The 22,852-nt window shown below is 34.3% G+C and overlaps 1 protein-coding gene across 2 annotated transcripts in view; it reads right to left on the reverse strand.

The window, feature by feature from the left end:
* Nucleotides 1-4,538: 4,538 nt before the first annotated feature.
* METTL15 (methyltransferase 15, mitochondrial 12S rRNA N4-cytidine) overlaps nt 4,539-22,852 on the reverse strand; it is a 138,447-nt gene continuing 120,133 nt past the window's right edge. Inside the window, exon 5 of one of the 2 annotated variants that reach the window (XM_017852841.1) lies at nt 4,539-5,719. In XM_017852841.1, the coding sequence (XP_017708330.1) occupies nt 5,274-5,719 (446 nt within the window). In that variant the 3' untranslated portion in view covers nt 4,539-5,273. Of the gene's footprint in view, nt 5,720-9,079; nt 9,998-22,852 lie in introns of those variants that run through there. The other variant, XM_017852833.1, reaches the window with a different exon arrangement.

Raw genomic sequence — 22,852 nt, forward strand, 5'->3', positions numbered from 1 at the left:
GCTATTGTGAATAGTGCCGCAATAAACATACGTGTGCATGTGTCTTTGTAGTAGAATAATTTATAATCCTTTGGGTATATACCCAGTAGTGGGATGGCTGGGTCATATGGTACATCTAGTTCTAGATCCTTGAGGAATTGCCATACTGTTTTCCATAATGGTTGAACTAGTTTACAATCCCACCAACAGTGTAAAAGTGTTCCTATTTCTCCTGCAGCCTCTGCATCACTAGCAGCAATTGATAGGGTTATAGTCTGTTTTATTATTTGGGAATTTCACTCCTATTTAGGACATCTTTTATTAGGTCCCATATCTAACACTGGAGGTTAAATTTCAACATGAGATTTGGAGGGGTCAAATAAACCATCTCCAAAATACAGCAGTGCATTATCTCATTTCATTCTTACAAGTTTCAGTTCATATTTATCTTCTATTTGATTCACAGAAACATGAGAAAGTACCAATAATATCCACATCTTAAAATGAAACAAATGAGAATTCAAGAGATTAAATAGGATGTCCAAGTTCATACATTCAGCTATTATATGCAGACCCAAATTCAAACCCTGTTTTCTGAGTCCCCAGTCAATAGTGTTATTCACAATACTATACATTCTTCTCAACTTAGCACCTATAAGACTTGAATAATAATACTTTCCCTTGTGAAATTATGAGGAATCATATCATTTGATGGTGTAATAATACAAAACTTCACCTGTGCAAGGCAGACAAGTATTATTGGTCAAAGCATAAAGATGGGGTTTAATGAACAGAAATAATTATTCAAGAATTAGAAATGGAGCATGTCCTCTTGCTTGATTTCAGCTTTGTAGTCTAACATTTGAGCAATGATATATTTGATAGGACAACTGCCAATGGTAGAAAACTTGTTCAGTATTTAAGGTAACATTACCAAAGAGACAATCTCTGCTGTGAATATTGAAATATTAAATTTTCCTTGCCTAATAATTTGGGCAGATTATAAGAGAAGGAAGTGAGGTGGTCAAAAAGTCAGTGAAAACTTTATAAACTATGACCATTGTATGTTGTGCAATTCTGCATTTTAAATGTTTTTTAAAATTTATGCTGTAACTAGACTTTAAAAAAATAATTTATATGTAAACTTTCTCTTAGCATTCCTGCAGATCATCCTGTGTTACCAAACATTAGCTGGAGAGAGTAGTTATAAACAGATAAAATTTGAGAAAATAATATAAAAATAGTTGTGTTTATTATACAACCCAGCATCTTTAGAATAGTGTTGATTTTACAAACCATGCTTCAATCTACATCAAAATATGACATTGTGGTTATGAGAAAATATATGATTGATCAGTTTCAAATTTATATTTATCAAGCACCTCACAAAACTCTCTTTATGTTTAAATGCTTATCCCTCTCTATTATAGAATGCTGCTACACAAAAATATCAATTAGAATACTGAAGCAGTTATGAAAACTAAATAGAAAATAATTGCAATACAATAAATTTTACGAAATGTTAACCAGAAGCAATTTTAATTGTTTTAATCTATTAAAAGATTCTAACATGTAAGGCTTAGTTTGTCATGGTATGTGCCAAAATTACCTAATATTTCTTTTTCCAGAGATAAATTGAAACATAATTAATGTCACCTCACATTTACATGCCAATGTGAACAGAGAAGGAGAAGGGATGGTATATAAAATGAGGGAGAGTGGTTAGAAAGGTTTTTTTTAAATTTCTTCCTAAATAGTTAGCTTCTAATATATGGTTGAGTATATACATATATTTTTCTCTGTTTTAGCTATTAAGTACCATTAAGAACTGTCCCATACTTTTTGAATGAGAGATTTCAAATGAAAGTAAAATTATTTTTTTTTAAAAGTCACTGCAGTACAGACTCATTATTCTACTTCTTAAAAACAAAAATTAGAAACAAACATTTTAAAAACTCTGGTACGTAAATACTCCTGCAAAGACTAAGAAAATACGATTTTCAAATATTTGCAGTGAATTTATAAGAAATATTAGTTCATTTCAAAATCTAATTAGGCATACTGTATTCTCTTATAAACTACTGCTTGTAGCACAACAAATAGTTTACTACAAATGAATTTAAGCACAAATAATATATCATATACTACATGAAATAGAAAAGACATATAGATATAATTAGTGTCTTTCAAGAACACCCCTACAAACTTCAAAGAACACAGTAATTAATAAACAATTTTAAAAATAAAATAAAAATAGGTATATTATCTAGAACTGTAGTTATTAAATTTTATTTCTTAAATAATGAACTAAAACTGTTAAGAACTGATGTACTACACAATGACATTGATACTATGTTAAAATGATTCATAGAAGGCAGTCAAGACAGAGATTCAGAACTATTAGAAAAGTAATGCACATTCATAGCAACGTTAGCTTTTATTTCTGTGTACTGTATGAACTTCCTAAAACCATTCTCCAAAGCTAACCATTTAAAACTCATTCATGTATTTTATTATGTATCCAACAACAAAGACTAAGAAGCAGGCAAGAATTACTATAAAACACAGTCTAATTACAGAAAAGTTAATTTATTTTACATGAAAACATTTTGAAACCAATTTTGTGTTTATTAAAGGATTTTTTTTCATGCACATTATTCAAGATTTTTTTCTGTCAGAGTATTAGCTTCCTAGGATTGCTATAACAAATTACCACAAACTGGGTTTCTTAAAAGAGCAGAAATATATTCTCTCACTGTTTTGGATGCTAGAAGTGCAACATCATGTTAGTAGGGTTGGCAACTACTGGAACTTTGAGGGAGAATCTATTCCACGCCTTTTCCTATCTTCTGAGGGTTCCCACAATGTATCACTCCAATCTCTGCCTCCAGCATCATGTGGCATTCTCCCGTGTCTCTATCTTCTCTTTCATTCTTTTTTTGTTTTTTTGTTTTTTTGAGACAGAGTCTCGTTCCGTTGCTCAGAGTGGAGTGCAGTTGTGTGACCTTGCAACCTCCACCTCCCGGGTTCCAGTGATTCTTGTGCCTCAGACTGCTGGGTAGCTGAGATTACAGGCACACACCACCACGCCTGGCTAATTACATTTTAGTAGAGATGGGTTTTCGCCATGTTGGCCTGGCTGCTCTAGAACTCCTAAGCCTCAAGCAATTTGCCTGACTTGGCCTCCCAAAGTGCTGGGATTACAGGCGTGAGCCACCATGCCCGACCTATCTTCTCTTATAAGGGACATGAGTCATGTTGGATTAAGGGCTTGCCCTGCTCCAATATGACCTCATCTTAGCTACTTGCAACCACAATCACAGTATTTCCAAATAAGGTCACATTCTGAGGCTCCAGGAAGTAGATGAATTTTGGGGATGACACTGTTCAACCCAGTACCTTCAGTTTCTATTTAACATAAAAGTAATTCTCATATTATACTGGATGAAAAAAATGACTTAAGAAATAGGTGAAAGATTGTTGAATATACAAATATGATCTTTTATTTTCCAATCACATACAGAGATAAGAATTTTTTGGGAATATGTCTCATTCACAAACATGTATTATATGCAAAGAGAAATTTATATATTGTTCAAGTAGGATTCAGGGAATTCACCTAGGTGCATTCTCTTGTTTCTCTTTCAACCATATTGTTCTCCAGACTTTTTTTCGAATTCTGATTTCCCTGTAGGATTGTTCAGATTTAAATAAAGCCTCTAAAGCAGAAGTAGTAAACAAGCCTGGGTACTAAAGTTAAATATTACAGAGGTAGATAAAATAAGTCTGAGGAAAATTCATGTATTTAATTCTTATCTATTTTGCCCCTGCAGTTATGTTGATATTTCATTCACTTGGATTCACCAACCAAACATTTGTAACTATAGTGGAAAATCTTTTTTCTGTATTTGAAAAAAGTGCACTGAGCAAATTAATAGTATAAATATGATTTCAAGGATAACTATTTAAGAGAACATTTAATTCTATGTATGGTTAATCAACATGCCCCCTTCCATACCCCCATGTGCTCTTTGACTAATTATCTCCAACTCATCTTTCAGGTCACAATTCAAGTATCATGTTCTCATACCTCATTTCTGACAATGGATAAAATCCTTACTAGATGTTCTTACAGTACCATATACGACCTGTTTGTAGTATTTACCACTGTGTCCATTTTATATTGATTTTTGTGGTTATAACTAACATAATTTTCCTCTAATAAACTCTATAGGACATGTATTGTGAGCCATGTATATTGTACTTACCTTTGCTTTTCTAATGACAAGTTCAGTACTTGCTGAATTACTGAATAAATCAGAAGTACATATTACTATAAAAAGTTGACATGTGAATTATGAATCAATCTCATCAATTTGTTAAAGAATCTTCTACCAAGTACTCTTTTCTTGAATAAACTTATACCCTTATTACAGTTACAATATCTTTGTAACAACATTAAGGGAGCATTGATTTTACTATATTAAATAGATAGTTTTCTATTTCAAATAGACTTGGCTGAATTATTTTGATTGGCTCAATTAAAAAATACAAGATTGTAATAAGAGACTTTATTACTTACAAAAGGCATTGTGAGCTATTATTAAAATAAATACAATTGACATGAAATATAAGTTTTGTGAAACAATTCTTTGTAAGGATTTTACATGTTTACCTTGAGATATACAAACAAAATGGCCCATATCATATGGAAAAATCCCTTTAAAATAATAGACTAAAATTTGAAAGATGAAATTTTATCAGTATAACATGTATTTAAACTAATATTTTAAAATTTAAAATTTGTAAAAAGCGTACATTTGAGAAAGCTATAGTAATTATTCACAAGTAGGGACATTAAAATTCATTCCATAATCATCATTATTTGAGCCAGAGAAAGACTGATGCAAATTGGAATATCTAAATTCAAAATTTAGGACATGCAGATATGATTATAATATCTTTCTCTTTGGCAGCTTGAGTTTACATATTTAGATAAACCCAACTATTATTTTTTTAAAATGTTCCTGGCCAGAGGAAGGATTGCATTTCAAGAATCCAATATGATGCAAAGATTAACACATTTTTCCAGTCTTGAGGTGCTGCTGCTCCCTGAGTGTAACTTTCTCTGTCATGTATTTCCTACAGTTTCTTTTTGAGGGAAAAAAAGTGCTAAATGCTATCAATTTTCAGACTGTCCCACACTTAAACCTATATCAAGACATTCAGGAACACAACATGAGTAAAGATTAGAGAAATCGTGAGAAAAATTTGAAGAATAAGATGATTGTAACTTATAATTTGATAGCTGCTCTAAGCTTGGCTGAGCGCCCTCTGGGATTATCTTGTACATCCTGATCTTGCGGACTAAGAACCTTCTTGTGTATCAATTCCCACATTAAAGGAGCTCTTCTCATAGAGACATCTTCCATGTTTTCGTGACCAGAACCCAACTGTGATGTTTTCATCACTTGCTGTCTAACACTTAGGTTAAATCTTTCTGTCATGCTTATTCCAAGCAAAAATCTTTTGACGATGCGATCCTCTAGTGAATGGAAGGAGAGGGCAACAAGACGACCACCAGGTCTCAGAAACTTCTGAGCTGTCTTCAGTCCTGTGTAGAGTTCATTGAGCTCATTGTTCACAAATATGCGAAGAGCCTGGAAAGTCTTGGTGGCAATATGGGTAGATCGCTGTAGTAAGTCTTTCCGTGCATAAATAGCAGAGGGAGGAAATGCACCTAGGAACACATTTTGTAAAGATAGGAAAAGAAGACCAGTAATATTAATATTTTCACTGTAAATCTAATGAATTGTGTAGTTGTGTGCATATTTAGTGAACTAAGTTTTCTTAGAAAATAGTGGTGGCATTTCATTTATACTTTCCCCTCTTATTCCCAAGCATTCTTCCAAGGTTTAAAACTATGTGGCAAAAAAAACCTTTCATAACTCATAAGGATAATTGAAATTTAATAAGGAGCACAGAAAGAGAAATGGTGGACACATATATAAAGAAATGATAACAAAATCCTTCTCAAATTTAGTGAAAACATTAACTCAAAGATGGCTCAATGAACCACAAATACAATAAACAAAAAAAGGCTGCACATAGGCACATCATAAAACTACTACAGCCAAAGATAACAACAAAAAAAATCATGCCAACAGAAAAGAAAATTCATTACATAAAGAAGAACAAAATATTATTAACAGCTAAGTTTTATGAGCACACTGGAGGCCAGAAGATAGTGGAATAACATAAACAGCGTTGAGAAGAAAACTATTTACCATGAAGGCTAAGTCTACTAAGATATTTATTCAAAATAAAGGTTCGAAGACATTTTAAAAGAAATAAAAGTGAGACAATCCACTGTGAACAGGTCTGCATTCAAAACATTGAAAGCAAATACGTTAAGCTGAAATAAAATGAGGGCAGGTGATCATTTGGATATACAGATGAGAATGAAGTGGTAAGGCCATAGGTGTAAAACATTTTGAAACAAAGACTTATATAAATGGAAAACTACTGAATGTTCAAATATTGGAACACTTAACTACTGTATGTTCAAAGATTGGAAGATGGCAATACTACCCAAACTGATCTAAGATTCAATGTAATCCCTATCAGAATTCCAGCTGACTTCTTTGTACAAATTAATAAGCTGATTTTAAAATTCATACAAAATTACAAGGCATCCAGAACAGCCCAAATAATCTTGGAAAAAAAAGAATAAAGTAGCAGGACTTACATTTATGAATTTGAAAGCTTACCACAAAGCAATGATAAGACAGTGTGGTACTGGCAAAGCAGTAGATATAGAGAAAATAGAACGTAACTGAGAGTGAAGAAATAAACCCATACCTATACAGTCAACTAATTTTGACAAGAGTGCCAAGACCATTCAATTGGGAAAAGCCTTTTGAACAAACAATGCTGAGAAAATTGGATAGCCACATGTAAAAGAATGTAACTAGGCTCTTACATCACATACAAAACAAACTCAAAATAGATCAAAGACTTAACTGTAAAAGTACAAACTATAAAATCTTAGAATAAAACATAAGGCTAAATCTTCATGACTTTGAATGTTGCAAAAGATTCTTACATATGACACCAAAATTGTGAACAACAAAAGAAAACATAGATAAATTGGACTTGATCAAAATTAAAACCTTTCTCATTCAAATGACACCATCAAGAAATGAAAGACAAGTCAGAGAATGGGAAAATATTTGCAAATCATAAGTCTAATAAGGGACATATATCTAGAATACATAAAAGAAGTAAACTGCAGAATACATGTATATTATTTATATCATATTTTAAAACATGCATATCAAAACAGATACGTTTCATCTACTTCAATAATTGAGATAAGCAAAATTACTAATTTCTAAATAAACCCATAAATATAATTTTCCTTAAGCTTATAACCACTGGCACACAAACAAGATATTAAAGTATAATGTTCAATAGATTTATACAAAATTTTCCTTGATTTTGAACCATGTTCCTGGAGAGCATTATCCCGTAGAGAAGCAATGTTTCTAGTACAAATTTGTTCTTAATGAAGATCTCAGAAGATAACTGCAATCTTGGCATTTTAATCTCCTTAGCGTATTTCTTAAGGAAAAGTTAATTATACAAGGCTGGCACCTTAGTTCACATTTCAGTAATCTGAACACCTAGTAGTAAAGTTCAGGCATAGTAGATTAATCTTCTATGGGAACTAAATCAGAGAAGGAGAGAAATCTTGCACGTATCAGAGAACTGATAACCTGGTGGTTTAAAGTAAACCAAATTGGTGTGATGGTTCTCTCTTTCCTCTACAAAATTACTTTGCCAAAAGTGTAGAGAATGTTAGACACTAGGGGATTTATCTTCCAACAACGAGGTCTCTCAGGAACATGATGTCAACATCAAAACTGAAGAGGAAGGTCAGCTTCTTACCACTTGCTATTCAATTCCTCCATTTTCCTGATAAGAGTCTGGGTCACTGGGAAATGTGTTTCAGAGTATTCTAAGAATCTGAACAAACATGCAACTATTTATATTTTGAAGCCTGGACTCAGAGGAAGTGTCAGAAAGGTTGCATTCTTATTTTATTTATTTATTGTTATTTTATTATACTTTAAGTTCTAGGGTACATGTGCATAATGTGCAGGTTTGTTACATATGTATATATGTGCCATGTTGGTGTGCTGCACCCATTAACTCATCATTTACATTAGGTATATCTCCTAATACTATCCCTCCCCATCTCCGCACCCCATGAGAGGCCCTGGTGTGTGATGTTCCCCTTCCTGTGTCCAAATGTTCTCATTGTTCAATTCCCACCTATGAGTGAGAACATGCGGTGTTTGGTTTTCTGTTCTTGCGATAGTTGGCTGAGAATGATGGTTGCCAGCAGCATCCATGTCCCTACAAAGGACATGAACGCATCCTTTTCTATGGCTGCATAGTATTCCGTGGTGTATACATGCCACATTTTCTTAATCCAGTCTGTCATTGATGGACATTTGCGTTGGTTCCAAGTCTTTGCTATTGGGATTAGTACCGCAATAAACATACCTGTGCATGTGTCTTTACAGCAGCATGATACATAATCCTTCGGGTATATACCCAGTAATGGGATGGCTGGGTCAAATGGTATTTCTAGTTCTAGATCCTTGAGGAATTGCCACACCGTCTTCCCCAATGGTTGAACTAGTTTACAGTCCCACCAATAGTGTAAAAGTGTTCCTATTCCNAGCATTGATTTTACTATATTAAATAGATAGTTTTCTATTTCAAATAGACTTGGCTGAATTATTTTGATTGGCTCAATTAAAAATACAAGATTGTAATAAGAGACTTTATTACTTACAAAAGGCATTGTGAGCTATTATTAAAATAAATACAATTGACATGAAATATAAGTTTTGTGAAACAATTCTTTGTAAGGATTTTACATGTTTACCTTGAGATATACAAACAAAATGGCCCATATCATATGGAAAATCCCTTTAAAATAATAGACTAAAATTTGAAAGATGAAATTTTATCAGTATAACATGTATTTAAACTAATATTTTAAAATTTAAAATTTGTAAAAGCGTACATTTGAGAAAGCTATAGTAATTATTCACAAGTAGGGACATTAAAATTCATTCCATAATCATCATTATTTGAGCCAGAGAAAGACTGATGCAAATTGGAATATCTAAATTCAAAATTTAGGACATGCAGATATGATTATAATATCTTTCTCTTTGGCAGCTTGAGTTTACATATTTAGATAAACCCAACTATTATTTTTTTAAAATGTTCCTGGCCAGAGGAAGGATTGCATTTCAAGAATCCAATATGATGCAAAGATTAACACATTTTCCAGTCTTGAGGTGCTGCTGCTCCCTGAGTGTAACTTTCTCTGTCATGTATTTCCTACAGTTTCTTTTGAGGGAAAAAAAGTGCTAAATGCTATCAATTTTCAGACTGTCCCACACTTAAACCTATATCAAGACATTCAGGAACACAACATGAGTAAAGATTAGAGAAATCGTGAGAAAATTTGAAGAATAAGATGATTGTAACTTATAATTTGATAGCTGCTCTAAGCTTGGCTGAGCGCCCTCTGGGATTATCTTGTACATCCTGATCTTGCGGACTAAGAACCTTCTTGTGTATCAATTCCCACATTAAAGGAGCTCTTCTCATAGAGACATCTTCCATGTTTTCGTGACCAGAACCCAACTGTGATGTTTTCATCACTTGCTGTCTAACACTTAGGTTAAATCTTTCTGTCATGCTTATTCCAAGCAAAATCTTTTGACGATGCGATCCTCTAGTGAATGGAAGGAGAGGGCAACAAGACGACCACCAGGTCTCAGAAACTTCTGAGCTGTCTTCAGTCCTGTGTAGAGTTCATTGAGCTCATTGTTCACAAATATGCGAAGAGCCTGGAAAGTCTTGGTGGCAATATGGGTAGATCGCTGTAGTAAGTCTTTCCGTGCATAAATAGCAGAGGGAGGAAATGCACCTAGGAACACATTTTGTAAAGATAGGAAAAGAAGACCAGTAATATTAATATTTTTCACTGTAAATCTAATGAATTGTGTAGTTGTGTGCATATTTAGTGAACTAAGTTTTCTTAGAAAATAGTGGTGGCATTTCATTTATACTTTCCCCTCTTATTCCCAAGCATTCTTCCAAGGTTTAAAACTATGTGGCAAAAAAAACCTTTCATAACTCATAAGGATAATTGAAATTTAATAAGGAGCACAGAAAGAGAAATGGTGGACACATATATAAAGAAATGATAACAAAATCCTTCTCAAATTTAGTGAAAAACATTAACTCAAAGATGGCTCAATGAACCACAAATACAATAAACAAAAAAAGGCTGCACATAGGCACATCATAAAACTACTACAGCCAAAGATAACAACAAAAAAAATCATGCCAACAGAAAAGAAAATTCATTACATAAAGAAGAACAAAAATATTATTAACAGCTAAGTTTTTATGAGCACACTGGAGGCCAGAAGATAGTGGAATAACATAAACAGCGTTGAGAAGAAAACTATTTACCATGAAGGCTAAGTCTACTAAGATATTTATTCAAAAATAAAGGTTCGAAGACATTTTAAAAGAAATAAAAAGTGAGACAATCCACTGTGAACAGGTCTGCATTCAAAACATTGAAAGCAAATACGTTAAGCTGAAATAAAATGAGGGCAGGTGATCATTTGGATATACAGATGAGAATGAAGTGGTAAGGCCATAGGTGTAAAACATTTTTGAAACAAAGACTTATATAAATGGAAAACTACTGAATGTTCAAATATTGGAACACTTAACTACTGTATGTTCAAAGATTGGAAGATGGCAATACTACCCAAACTGATCTAAGATTCAATGTAATCCCTATCAGAATTCCAGCTGACTTCTTTGTACAAATTAATAAGCTGATTTTAAAATTCATACAAAATTACAAGGCATCCAGAACAGCCCAAATAATCTTGGAAAAAAAAGAATAAAGTAGCAGGACTTACATTTATGAATTTGAAAGCTTACCACAAAGCAATGATAAGACAGTGTGGTACTGGCAAAGCAGTAGATATAGAGAAAAATAGAACGTAACTGAGAGTGAAGAAATAAACCCATACCTATACAGTCAACTAATTTTTGACAAGAGTGCCAAGACCATTCAATTGGGAAAAGCCTTTTGAACAAACAATGCTGAGAAAATTGGATAGCCACATGTAAAAGAATGTAACTAGGCTCTTACATCACATACAAAAACAAACTCAAAATAGATCAAAGACTTAACTGTAAAAGTACAAACTATAAAAATCTTAGAATAAAACATAAGGCTAAATCTTCATGACTTTGAATGTTGCAAAAGATTCTTACATATGACACCAAAATTGTGAACAACAAAAGAAAAACATAGATAAATTGGACTTGATCAAAATTAAAAACCTTTCTCATTCAAATGACACCATCAAGAAATGAAAGACAAGTCAGAGAATGGGAAAATATTTGCAAATCATAAGTCTAATAAGGGACATATATCTAGAATACATAAAAGAAGTAAACTGCAGAATACATGTATATTATTTATATCATATTTTAAAACATGCATATCAAAACAGATACGTTTCATCTACTTCAATAATTGAGATAAGCAAAAATTACTAATTTCTAAATAAACCCATAAATATAATTTTCCTTAAGCTTATAACCACTGGCACACAAACAAGATATTAAAGTATAATGTTCAATAGATTTATACAAAAATTTTTCCTTGATTTTGAACCATGTTCCTGGAGAGCATTATCCCGTAGAGAAGCAATGTTTCTAGTACAAATTTGTTCTTAATGAAGATCTCAGAAGATAACTGCAATCTTGGCATTTTAATCTCCTTAGCGTATTTCTTAAGGAAAAGTTAATTATACAAGGCTGGCACCTTAGTTCACATTTCAGTAATCTGAACACCTAGTAGTAAAGTTCAGGCATAGTAGATTAATCTTCTATGGGAACTAAATCAGAGAAGGAGAGAAATCTTGCACGTATCAGAGAACTGATAACCTGGTGGTTTAAAGTAAACCAAATTGGTGTGATGGTTCTCTCTTTCCTCTACAAAAATTACTTTGCCAAAAGTGTAGAGAATGTTAGACACTAGGGGATTTATCTTCCAACAACGAGGTCTCTCAGGAACATGATGTCAACATCAAAACTGAAGAGGAAGGTCAGCTTCTTACCACTTGCTATTCAATTCCTCCATTTTCCTGATAAGAGTCTGGGTCACTGGGAAATGTGTTTCAGAGTATTCTAAGAATCTGAACAAACATGCAACTATTTATATTTTGAAGCCTGGACTCAGAGGAAGTGTCAGAAAGGTTGCATTCTTATTTTTATTTATTTATTGTTATTTTTATTATACTTTAAGTTCTAGGGTACATGTGCATAATGTGCAGGTTTGTTACATATGTATATATGTGCCATGTTGGTGTGCTGCACCCATTAACTCATCATTTACATTAGGTATATCTCCTAATACTATCCCTCCCCCATCTCCGCACCCCATGAGAGGCCCTGGTGTGTGATGTTCCCCTTCCTGTGTCCAAATGTTCTCATTGTTCAATTCCCACCTATGAGTGAGAACATGCGGTGTTTGGTTTTCTGTTCTTGCGATAGTTGGCTGAGAATGATGGTTGCCAGCAGCATCCATGTCCCTACAAAGGACATGAACGCATCCTTTTCTATGGCTGCATAGTATTCCGTGGTGTATACATGCCACATTTTCTTAATCCAGTCTGTCATTGATGGACATTTGCGTTGGTTCCAAGTCTTTGCTATTGGGATTAGTACCGCAATAAACATACCTGTGCATGTGTCTTTACAGCAGCATGATACATAATCCTTCGGGTATATACCCAGTAATGGGATGGCTGGGTCAAATGGTATTTCTAGTTCTAGATCCTTGAGGAATTGCCACACCGTCTTCCCCAATGGTTGAACTAGTTTACAGTCCCACCAATAGTGTAAAAGTGTTCCTATTCCTCCACATCCTCTCCAGCACCTGTTGTTTCCTGACTTTTTAATGATCGCCATTCTAACTGGTGTGAGGTGGTATCTCATTGTGGTTTTGATTTGCATTTCTCTGATGGCCAGTGATGATGAGCATTTTTTCATGTGTCTGTTGGTTGCATAAATGTCTTCTTTTGAGAAGTGTCTGTTCATATCCTTCGCCCACTTTTTGAGGAGGTTGTCTTTTTCTTGTAAATTTGTTTGAGTTCTTTGTAGGTTCTGGATATTAGCCCTCTGTCAGATAAGCAGATTGCAAAACTTTTCTCCCATTCTGTAGGTTGCCTGTTCACTCTGATAGTAGTTTCTTTTGCTGCGCAGAACCTCTTTAGTTTAATTAGATCCCATTTGTTAATTGTGGCTTTTGTTGCCATTGCTTTTGGTGTTTTAGACATGAAGTCCTTGCCCATGCCTATGTCCTGAATGGTATTGCCTAGGTTTTCCTCTAGGGTTTTTATGGTTTTAGGTCTAACATTTTAGTCTCTAATCCATCTTGAATTAATTTTCATATAAGGTGTAAGGAAGGGATCCAGTTTCAGCTTTCTACATATAGCTAGCCAGTTTTCCCAGCACCATTTATTAAATAGGGAATCCTTTCCCCATTTCTTGTTTTTGTCAGGTTTGTCAAAGATCAGATTGTTGTAGATGTGTGGTATTATTTCTGAGGACTCTGTTCTGTTCCATTGGTCTATATCTCTGTCTTGGTACCAGCTGCATTCTTGAAGACCTTGCATGATTCAAATTTTGCATAATTCAAAACTACTTTTCTCAAAGAAGAAATATAATATAAAATACATTTTAATGTACATATATTTTCATGTAAAATAGGAAGTAAACATTCATGGAGCACATAAATCAATAAGTACTGTAGGATATTTTGCTATATACATACTTTTAAATTTCTTAGCATTATCTCTAACATTTTCCAGAAATTAAAAGCATGGTTCAACATAACTGCTTAACTTTCTTGACATTTTAATGCAGAATTTCTTAATTCATAAAATAATAGAAAGGCAGAAAGCTCAATAAATGTTTGCATACTATTGTCAGTAAATATGTTTTTTAAAATTAATGAAAATGGAATGTTTCACAACAAAACCAAAAAAACAACAAAAAATGTCTGAAATCACCACGTAGTTCTAATATAAACAACAGCATTGGTTAATTTGACATTAAAGTTTGTTAGACATTTTGGCTTACTAGCTAAAATAGCACCTTCTTGTGGCAGAAGGATGGACATAATTTATAATTCATTTAGTTAGCTAGCTGTGAAACTATGACATTCCTAATTCCTTTCATTTGATGAAATCGATTTTCAAAGCATTCACCCAAAGTGAGATTTTACTAGTATTTTATATTACACAATTTCAAGTTTATATAAATCATGTTCACATTAAGTATATCCCCTAATATATATGAATCTGCAGCTGACAAAACCACTGCAATCAGACAAGCTTTTCTTCATAAGATCTAATTTGGCCTTGCCAATGTCATAAAGTCATGCAGAATGGACATAACAACTCTCAGCTATATTTGGGAATAGATGGTCTTCAAGATAATAGGGGAACCTTAATTTATGAAGCTTTCCTTCTGGGGACTTCTTACTCTTGTTTGGGGAATTCTGACCTGGATTATGCCTGATGGATTTCCTGGAAGATATTTCTAGATGTGGTCTTGTCAACCTCGTTGTCTCATCTTTAGGGACCAAGAGATGACAAGAGGTCTGCAATGAGCAATGTGTTTTGTGGAGCTTTTTCGGTACTTCTCTGGAGGGGATCAAAGGCACATATCTTCCCTTATTTTAGATAGGTTAAATTTCCAGTTCCATCCTTCCTTTACACTGGTACCTCGTGTCTGTAATTTTTAGGAAGAAAGGTTATCAAAGCAGATCATGTAAAATGAAATTAAAAAGAAACAAAAGAATATAAACAGCATGTGATGCCGGGCACGATGGCTCATGCTTGTAATCCCTTTAGGAGGGAGGGATTTGGGAGCACTTTGGGAGGCTAACGCAGGCAGATGGCTTGACACCAGGAGTTCAAGACCAATCTTGGGCAACATGGTGAAACCCTGTCTCTCAAAAAACAAAACAAAACAAAACAAAACAAAAAACAAAATAAACAATAAAAACACCTACAATTTAGCCAGGCATGGTGGTGCATGCCTGTAGTCCCAGCTACTCCAGAGGCTGAGGCGGGAGGATCATCTGAGTCTGGCGAGGTTGAGACTACAGTGAGCCATGATTGCACCACTGCATTCTAGCCTGGGCAACAGAGTGAGACCCTGTCTCAAAATACATAAAAATAAAAATAAAATGACATGTGATAATCGAAATTACAGTAGTAAGAACAAAACATCAACTGGCAATGGGACACATGGATAAGAAAAAACAATCCAACCACGAAGGATTAGCAAGGTTCTATGAATTATTAAGCTTAAAGACAATAAAAGTCCTGTGCCTCTGAAGAAGCAAAAATGGTTTTCTTGTGAAAGTCACTGTTCAGAGAGCAAGAAACAGTTATCTTAGGAATGCACAAGCTAGGCAAGAACAGCTGGCTCCTGATTTAATCAAGAAAACAAGATTAAAAAAAAAACTAACAGATTCAATGCCTACTCTTATGCTGGACTCTGAATGAGGCCACAGGGAGAAAAATATTAGTAAGACAGAAAAATGGTCCCTGCCTTCGAGGAGCTCACTGTTTTGCAATTCTTCTTCACCTCCTTCTCATCTCCCATATACTGCTATCAGAAATAGAAACTTGTCGTTCTGCTTTTTCGTCTGCCGAGTTTCACCACAGAGTCTAGTATGGCTAATTCATCTGATTAAGGAATAGAGTAGGTAAGGTGGAAAATCACAATTTGTGTCATTAGGTTTGATGATGAGAGAAAATCTCCTTTTTGTGTGTTATAGTCCATGAATAGACTTAGTTAACCTAGTACCAATGTATATGAGAATAGGTGTGCTTACCCCTAGTAGAGTACTTATCATACTCTTCTGTAATTACTCATTTACTTGTTTATCTCACTCATTTGACTCTGATCTCCTTGTGAATAAGAACTATTTCATGTTTACTCTTATAACCTTAGTACTTGACAGAGAAGCTTGTGATTCTTAATTCTGACTGTACATCACAGTCACCTGTGGTGCTTTTGACAAAAATGCCTGGCTGCACTCTAGATCTACTGAATCAGTTTCAGGGGTTTATTATTCAGGAATCACTACTTTTAAAAGCTTCACAGAGGATTTTGACATGCAGCCAAGATTAAAACTACTTTAGAAAACACTCAATAAATGTTTGTTGAGAAGATAATGAATAGATAATAAATTTAAAAAATGGATAAAAATCCAGGATCATTAGTGCAGTTTCATTCACATCATCGGGTGTGTACGCCCTGTGTGCCAAGTCTGTATATTAAACCTATGTGCCCAAAACTTATGTATAAAGCCTGTGTGTGTCTTTCGCACCTATGTACTCAAAGCTTATATATATAACCTGCGTATCCAAGACCTATGTCTACCTCAGCCTAGAGGGTGGAGTTCAAGGAACATGGCTGTGCTTTGGTCAAGGATAGGCCAAGGAAGGATGTTTACATCCTGCATTACTCAGTGAGTTCAGGGAAAACGCGTATAACTCCACTTGTTATCACAGCCATGTAGCCATAACATTGGAAGGCCATCACTTGGTTCTATGCCAATATTGTCTGTAAAAGGTATAATTGCCCTGCTGATACTGTGCAGGTGTAGGCACCCAGAGAAAGATAGAGTCAGAGCTATCCATCTTTGCAGACGGACGGAGGGGAGCCGGTACAAAGCTCGGCTCGCTCGTGCCCAGGGAGAGAAAGAGTTAAGCTGCTGACCCTGAAGCCAAGGGAGAGTCAGCCATGCAGCTGCAGGCATGGGGGCAGCAGGAGCCACAGAGCTGGAGCAAACAGCTGAAATAAAGGCGAACAGTGTAGAGTGCAAGTATAAGAAAGCTATCGATGAGAGCTGCTGCTAAATAAAATCATCTTTTACCTGCCTACGGCCCCGAGTGTTCTTTCTGCTTATCCACCCACTCCCTTCAGACCTCAACATGACATTTGGTGTAGTCGTGAATCCGACAGGGTGGGTCTATAAAGAGCATAATATTCAGTCATATCAGTAAGTGACTAAGTGAGCAGCATCATAATTTTAGTCACTAAAAGCATTATGAAAATACTTTTTAAATGTCATGATATAGGTCCAGTCCCCTATGCTACTTTTTGGCTAAACGTGATCATGGGAAGCAATGTATGATTTTTGTTGGAGCAAGTGAACTCTCAAATTTGCCAGCAATTTCACCATCTCAATATAACTGATTGCATGCACTTAATTATACCTGATAATGATTGAGAACATCCTTGATTAATCAATTATTTGTACATGCAACGGAGCACCCCCAAATAATTTTAACCTCAGAAAATCCAAGCGTGGAAGCCTTTATTACCTGACATAGAGGAAATGTCCAAGGTGAACTTTAGTTTTGCATATTTCTTTTGCAGAATAAAATGAGACATGATAATATAATGTGAAAATTTGGAAATTTAAGTTTTAAAAAGTCCTCAATATCTTCAGTGATTTAAGTTCAAGTTTTTCCCCAAAGATTAATGTACAATATTGTTAAGATTTTATGTAAACTTTTTTCACTTAACAACTATAAAATCCTAAACCACAAATTTTCTAAATTCTTCAAAAGAGCAGAACTGTTTTCCTCCTTATGCTTTAAAATAGAAAAATTTGTTAGTAAAACTGACTACAAAAGGAAATTAAAGGCTAAGCTACATTTAATGGGAAGATGTTTTCATGTTAAATACACTTTTAAAAGAAAGCATACACTAAACCCAGCATGGGAACAAGTTCTAATTTCAATACAATTTTGAGACATTATTTGGCACTTACTTCTCTCACAGTAATGCTGGGAAAATTCATGACATAAGGGATTGACCCTAGCTGTGAAAGAAAATTGTTAAAGAGTTCTGCCTTATTAGAGGCACTCCATTCTCACATTGCAGATCAGGTTTGTTGATGGTGGTGTATTTTAAGACTCTTGACAGTTTGATATCCTTTCTGTTTTCTTTGTCTCACATCAGCAAATTCTGATGCCTCTATATCTGGGATATATCCAGAACCTCACCACTTCTTACCAGCTCTACCACTATGACCCTAGTCCAAGCCATTGTCATCTTTTCCACACATCCACCACCAGACTGATCCTTTTAAATACAAAAATTAATCATGTCAACAACTCCAACATCCCCTGACCTTGCTCTTAACTGAAATTTGGCACGGTCCCGCCTTAGTCCTTTGACCTGTACTTAGAAGATCTACCTTCATAGCCCTGGGTAGCTTACTCCCTACTTTATTCAAGTATCTTTTCAAATACCACATAATTCAAAAGGCAGTCTCTAACTATGCTTATGAAAAACAGCACCATGTCACTAGTCCCTCTACTTTGGTTTAATTTTCTTCATAACACCTTATCAGAAATAAACATTTCTTTCTTTGCCATCTGTCTTCCTCTACTAGAATACAGACTCAGGGAAAATAGAGACTGTATTCACTGCTATAAAACCTTTGCACCAAGAACAGTTGGTGGATTGAAAGAATGACTACATTTGTACTTCCAAGTTATAAACATAGTCATTGTTAAAAAAATGAAAAAAGAAAAAAAAAAGAAAGCCAAAGGAAATATTATCATTTGTATATGAAGTCAACAGTTAATGTCACTACTTTTTGCATTCTACCTCAAGAGTCAACCAAAAGGCATACTTCCTTTTTTCTTCATACACATGTGTGAAAAAATATATATATATGAGTATATGTGCATATATAAAAATATATACACATATATTTATAAGAAGAGAATCATCTGTAAAATAATCTACAAACTTAGTTTACTTATCTTTACAAATAATTTCAGTTGTATAAATGCATTATAATTCATTTCGTTTGTTCATTTAACAAATGTTTGTAGTGTCAAGTACCAGCCAACTGGAAACACAATAGTAAATAAGATAGAAGTGGTCTCTGGTGGAGCTCACATTGTCACCACAGCAGGAACATTTAGGATGGTTTTTATTTTTTCCATCACACACAAAAAATGATGTAATAAACAGGTGAACTGTACATTTTAAAATTCTACATAGCAGAAAAACTCTACAAAGTAAAATGACAGTCACAGTATGGGAAAAATATTCGCAACTGTATGTGAATCTTGTACGTCTCTTGGAGCTGTTAGGTCAACTTAAATTTGGATCAATATTTCTAAATATACTCTCTAAATAGATTATGCCAATTTACTTCCTTCAATAGTATATGAGAGTCCTTCTCCTCACATCCTTACCAGTACTAGAAGCTATCACTCTTTAACTCTGACAGTAGGTCTATCAGATAGATAGACTATCAGATAGATAGTCTGATAGTAGGTAAGTCTTAGCTTACTACTGTTTTAATTTTCATTTCTTTGGTAATTAGTAAGGTTGGACATCTTTTCAAATCTAATAGCCAGTTGATTCCAGCTAGAAATTGCTTGAACAAATCCTTTGTCCATTTTCTTGATGTGATGTTGGTCTCTGCTTTATTGATTTAGAAGAGCTGTTTATAAAATAAGGATATTAACCCTTTGTCAACTATTTATATAGTTGAAAATATTTTTTCCTGAACTGTGAATGTCTTTTAATTTTGTAGAGTTTCTGCCATTCAAAATTAAACATTTTATAGACTTTTTTTTTATAGTAGTTTTAGGTTTTATTAAATTTAGGAAGGCTTTCCCCACTCTAAGATTACAGATATAATCAACTCTATTTTTTTATGTATTTCTGGTTTTATTTCTTACATTTGAATATTTAATCCACACAAAATTTGTTTTTTAGTATATGAGGTTCAAATCTAACTTTTTTTTTTTTTTTTTTAAAAAGACATAGTCAACTATCCTATTTATTAAGCAGTACATTCCTTTTGTACTGATTTGAAGTACCCTCTTGATCATATACTACATTTCTATACATAGATGGATCTGCTTCTGGATTTTCAATTGCATTCCATTGATGCATTTCTCCTATTTTTCTGCAAATACCAGGTTATTTTAATTATTATTAAATATTTTTTCCAGTAAGTTTTGCTATCAGGTGGGACAACCTTCTCTTCTCCGTCACCAGCCCACAATCATCTTTCAACATTCTTTTCAAAATTATCTTGGGTATTCCAATATATTTATTGCTTCAAATTAAATTCAGAATCAAAGTATATAAAATAAAATTTTGATTGGAATTATAGTAAGTGGGTAAATTTATTTGTGTAAAATTTAATTATAATGTTGAAGCAATGCATCCAGGGAACATAGTATTTCCATTAATATTTTATATGTCTGTTATTAAATAGTTGTCTTCACTTAAGTCTTGGTCATGTTATGTGCAAGCACTATGTTTATGCATATACATTTTAATCACTCCTATGAAAAAGCATAAAAAATGACAATACTTCTGCTAATAAAACATTGTGTAAAGGAAATGTCGCTGACCTTCAGAGAAAGGGCTCTAAGTTCAATTTTCAGATCACTCACTTTTTCTATGGCTATTTGATGTGGGGTAAAACACTTTACTTCTCAGTTTCTCCATTCTAGGATGAAATCATAACACTTCTCACAGGATTATTGTGAAAATCAGGTAAAAAATGTTCAGAAGCATTTAGTGCATACTTGGCATAAAGTAGTCATTTTATGAATGGCATAATACAGTTACTTACTCTTCTCAGTTGTAAAATGGAGTAGGTAGGAAGGGGATTTGATATGTTAACTTAAAGGTTCTGCCACGCTTAATCCACTTTCAGCTTGGACTAAAGACAGTGGGTAAGATAAAGGGTCATTGAAAATCCCTGAAGCATCTGAGTAATGTTTATTCAAGTTAGGTACTGGACTAAAAGATTTCAGCATCCAAAATGAAGTATAAAATTTTCCTAATGTATACATTAATGGAATATTCTCGAATTTACAAAGTAGTACTTAGGTTCTAAAAATATAAAGACTTAGAACGACTTAAGTATGAAAAAAATTGTCTTTAAAAAAAAATGTAGGTCGGGCGTGGTGGCTCACGCCTGTAATCCCAGCACTTTGGGAGGCCGAGGCGGGCGGATCACGAGGTCAGGAGATCTAGACCGTCCTGGCTAACCCGGTGAAACCCGTCTCTACTAAAAATACAAAAAATTAGCAGGGCATGGTGGTGGGCGCCTGTGGTCCCAGCTACTAGGGAGGCTGAGGCAGGAGAACGGTGTGAACCCAGGAGGTGGAGCTTGCAGTGAGCGGAGATCACGCCGCTGCACTCCAGGCCACTGCACTCCAGCCTGGGTGAGAGCGACACTCCGTCTCAAAAAAAAAAAAAAAAAAATTTAGTTTTACCCTATTTAGTAACTGATGCTAAGGATTTTAAAAGACCAAATTTCATCAGCCTAAACCTTCCAGGCTGTATTTAAACCATCTACTCAGTTTATTTTCCATAATTAAACTTCTAGATTTCTCTTGCCACCTGAGTTATACAACTTGTATTTGGGCATTTTAAGAATGTATTTTTGTTTTTTTCTCTATTCTTTTTTTTACTCCTGTGCCTAGTTTTCATAGAGCACCTTTCTGCACAGGAATTTTTTTTTATACTAAGAAATAGGGTCTCACTATCACCCAAGCTGAAGTGCAATGGCATGACATAGCTCACACTGCAGCCTTGAACCCTGGGATCAAGGGATCCTCCATTTTAGCCCCCTGAATAGCTGGGACTATAGGTGAGCACCACCACACCCAGCTAATTTTTAAATTTTTATGTAGAGATAGGGTCTCTCTATGTTGCCTAGGCTCGTCTTGAGCTCCTGAGCTCAAGTGCTATTCCTCCTACCTTGGCTGCCCAAAGTGCTGTGATTATAGGAGGGAGCCACCATGCCTAGCCTTACTTTTTAAGCACGTTCTACAAGGCTAAAATATATTGGAGTGATTTTAAACCACCCCCTTTGTTTTCACAGCTAAAAAAAAAAAAAAAAAAAAACTATTTATTTAGTCTGCCTATCAACTGAATTGCGTCTGAGGTTACCAGAAATTGTATAGACTAAAAAAATGTATTACCCGCAATGTACTAAACACTGGGGATTAAAACATTTCTGAATACATAGTCCTTGCTCTCATGAAATTCAAACCTAATGAAGAGAATGATATGTAAATATTGTGATAAGTGCTATAAAGAATTATACATGCTCTTATGAGAATGAAGAAGAAAGAGAGAAGAACATTGACCCTGTATCGCACAGCATTTTCCAAACTTCAATCCCCAACCAAATACCAGTGTATCTGTTGTCAAGTAAGTTTGGGAAATGCAACATGTTACACTCCTTTTTCCAGGATTCATAATGCCCATTAACATGGTAGAGTTCTTAAGATAACTGTATAACTTTGTTTACCCAGAATTTCCCAACTTTTTGATAAGAAATTGCTTTAATTTTAATAACCATTCCATAGTATTTATTTTCTGGATAACACACTTGGGAAAATACTGGAGGTAGACTTTGTTTTAATCACGTTCCACGTATTTAATTCTCACAAAAATTCTAAGAGGTATGAAATAGATGTTCTAATTTTCATTCAAAGGTACCAAACTGAGGGGTTAAATGTCTCTTCTCAACTTCGCAGGGATTGTAAGTAGTCTTATTTGACTAGTTCATCTCAGATACATTCTAGGAAGTCTAGATCAGTATGAGTTTTCTCACCAAAAAACTCTTATTTATTTTATACATACATATATATATATA

The sequence above is a fragment of the Rhinopithecus bieti genome, unplaced genomic scaffold, assembly GCF_001698545.2.
Source record: "Rhinopithecus bieti isolate Rb0 unplaced genomic scaffold, ASM169854v2 scaffold_1624, whole genome shotgun sequence".
NCBI lineage: Eukaryota > Metazoa > Chordata > Mammalia > Primates > Cercopithecidae > Rhinopithecus > Rhinopithecus bieti.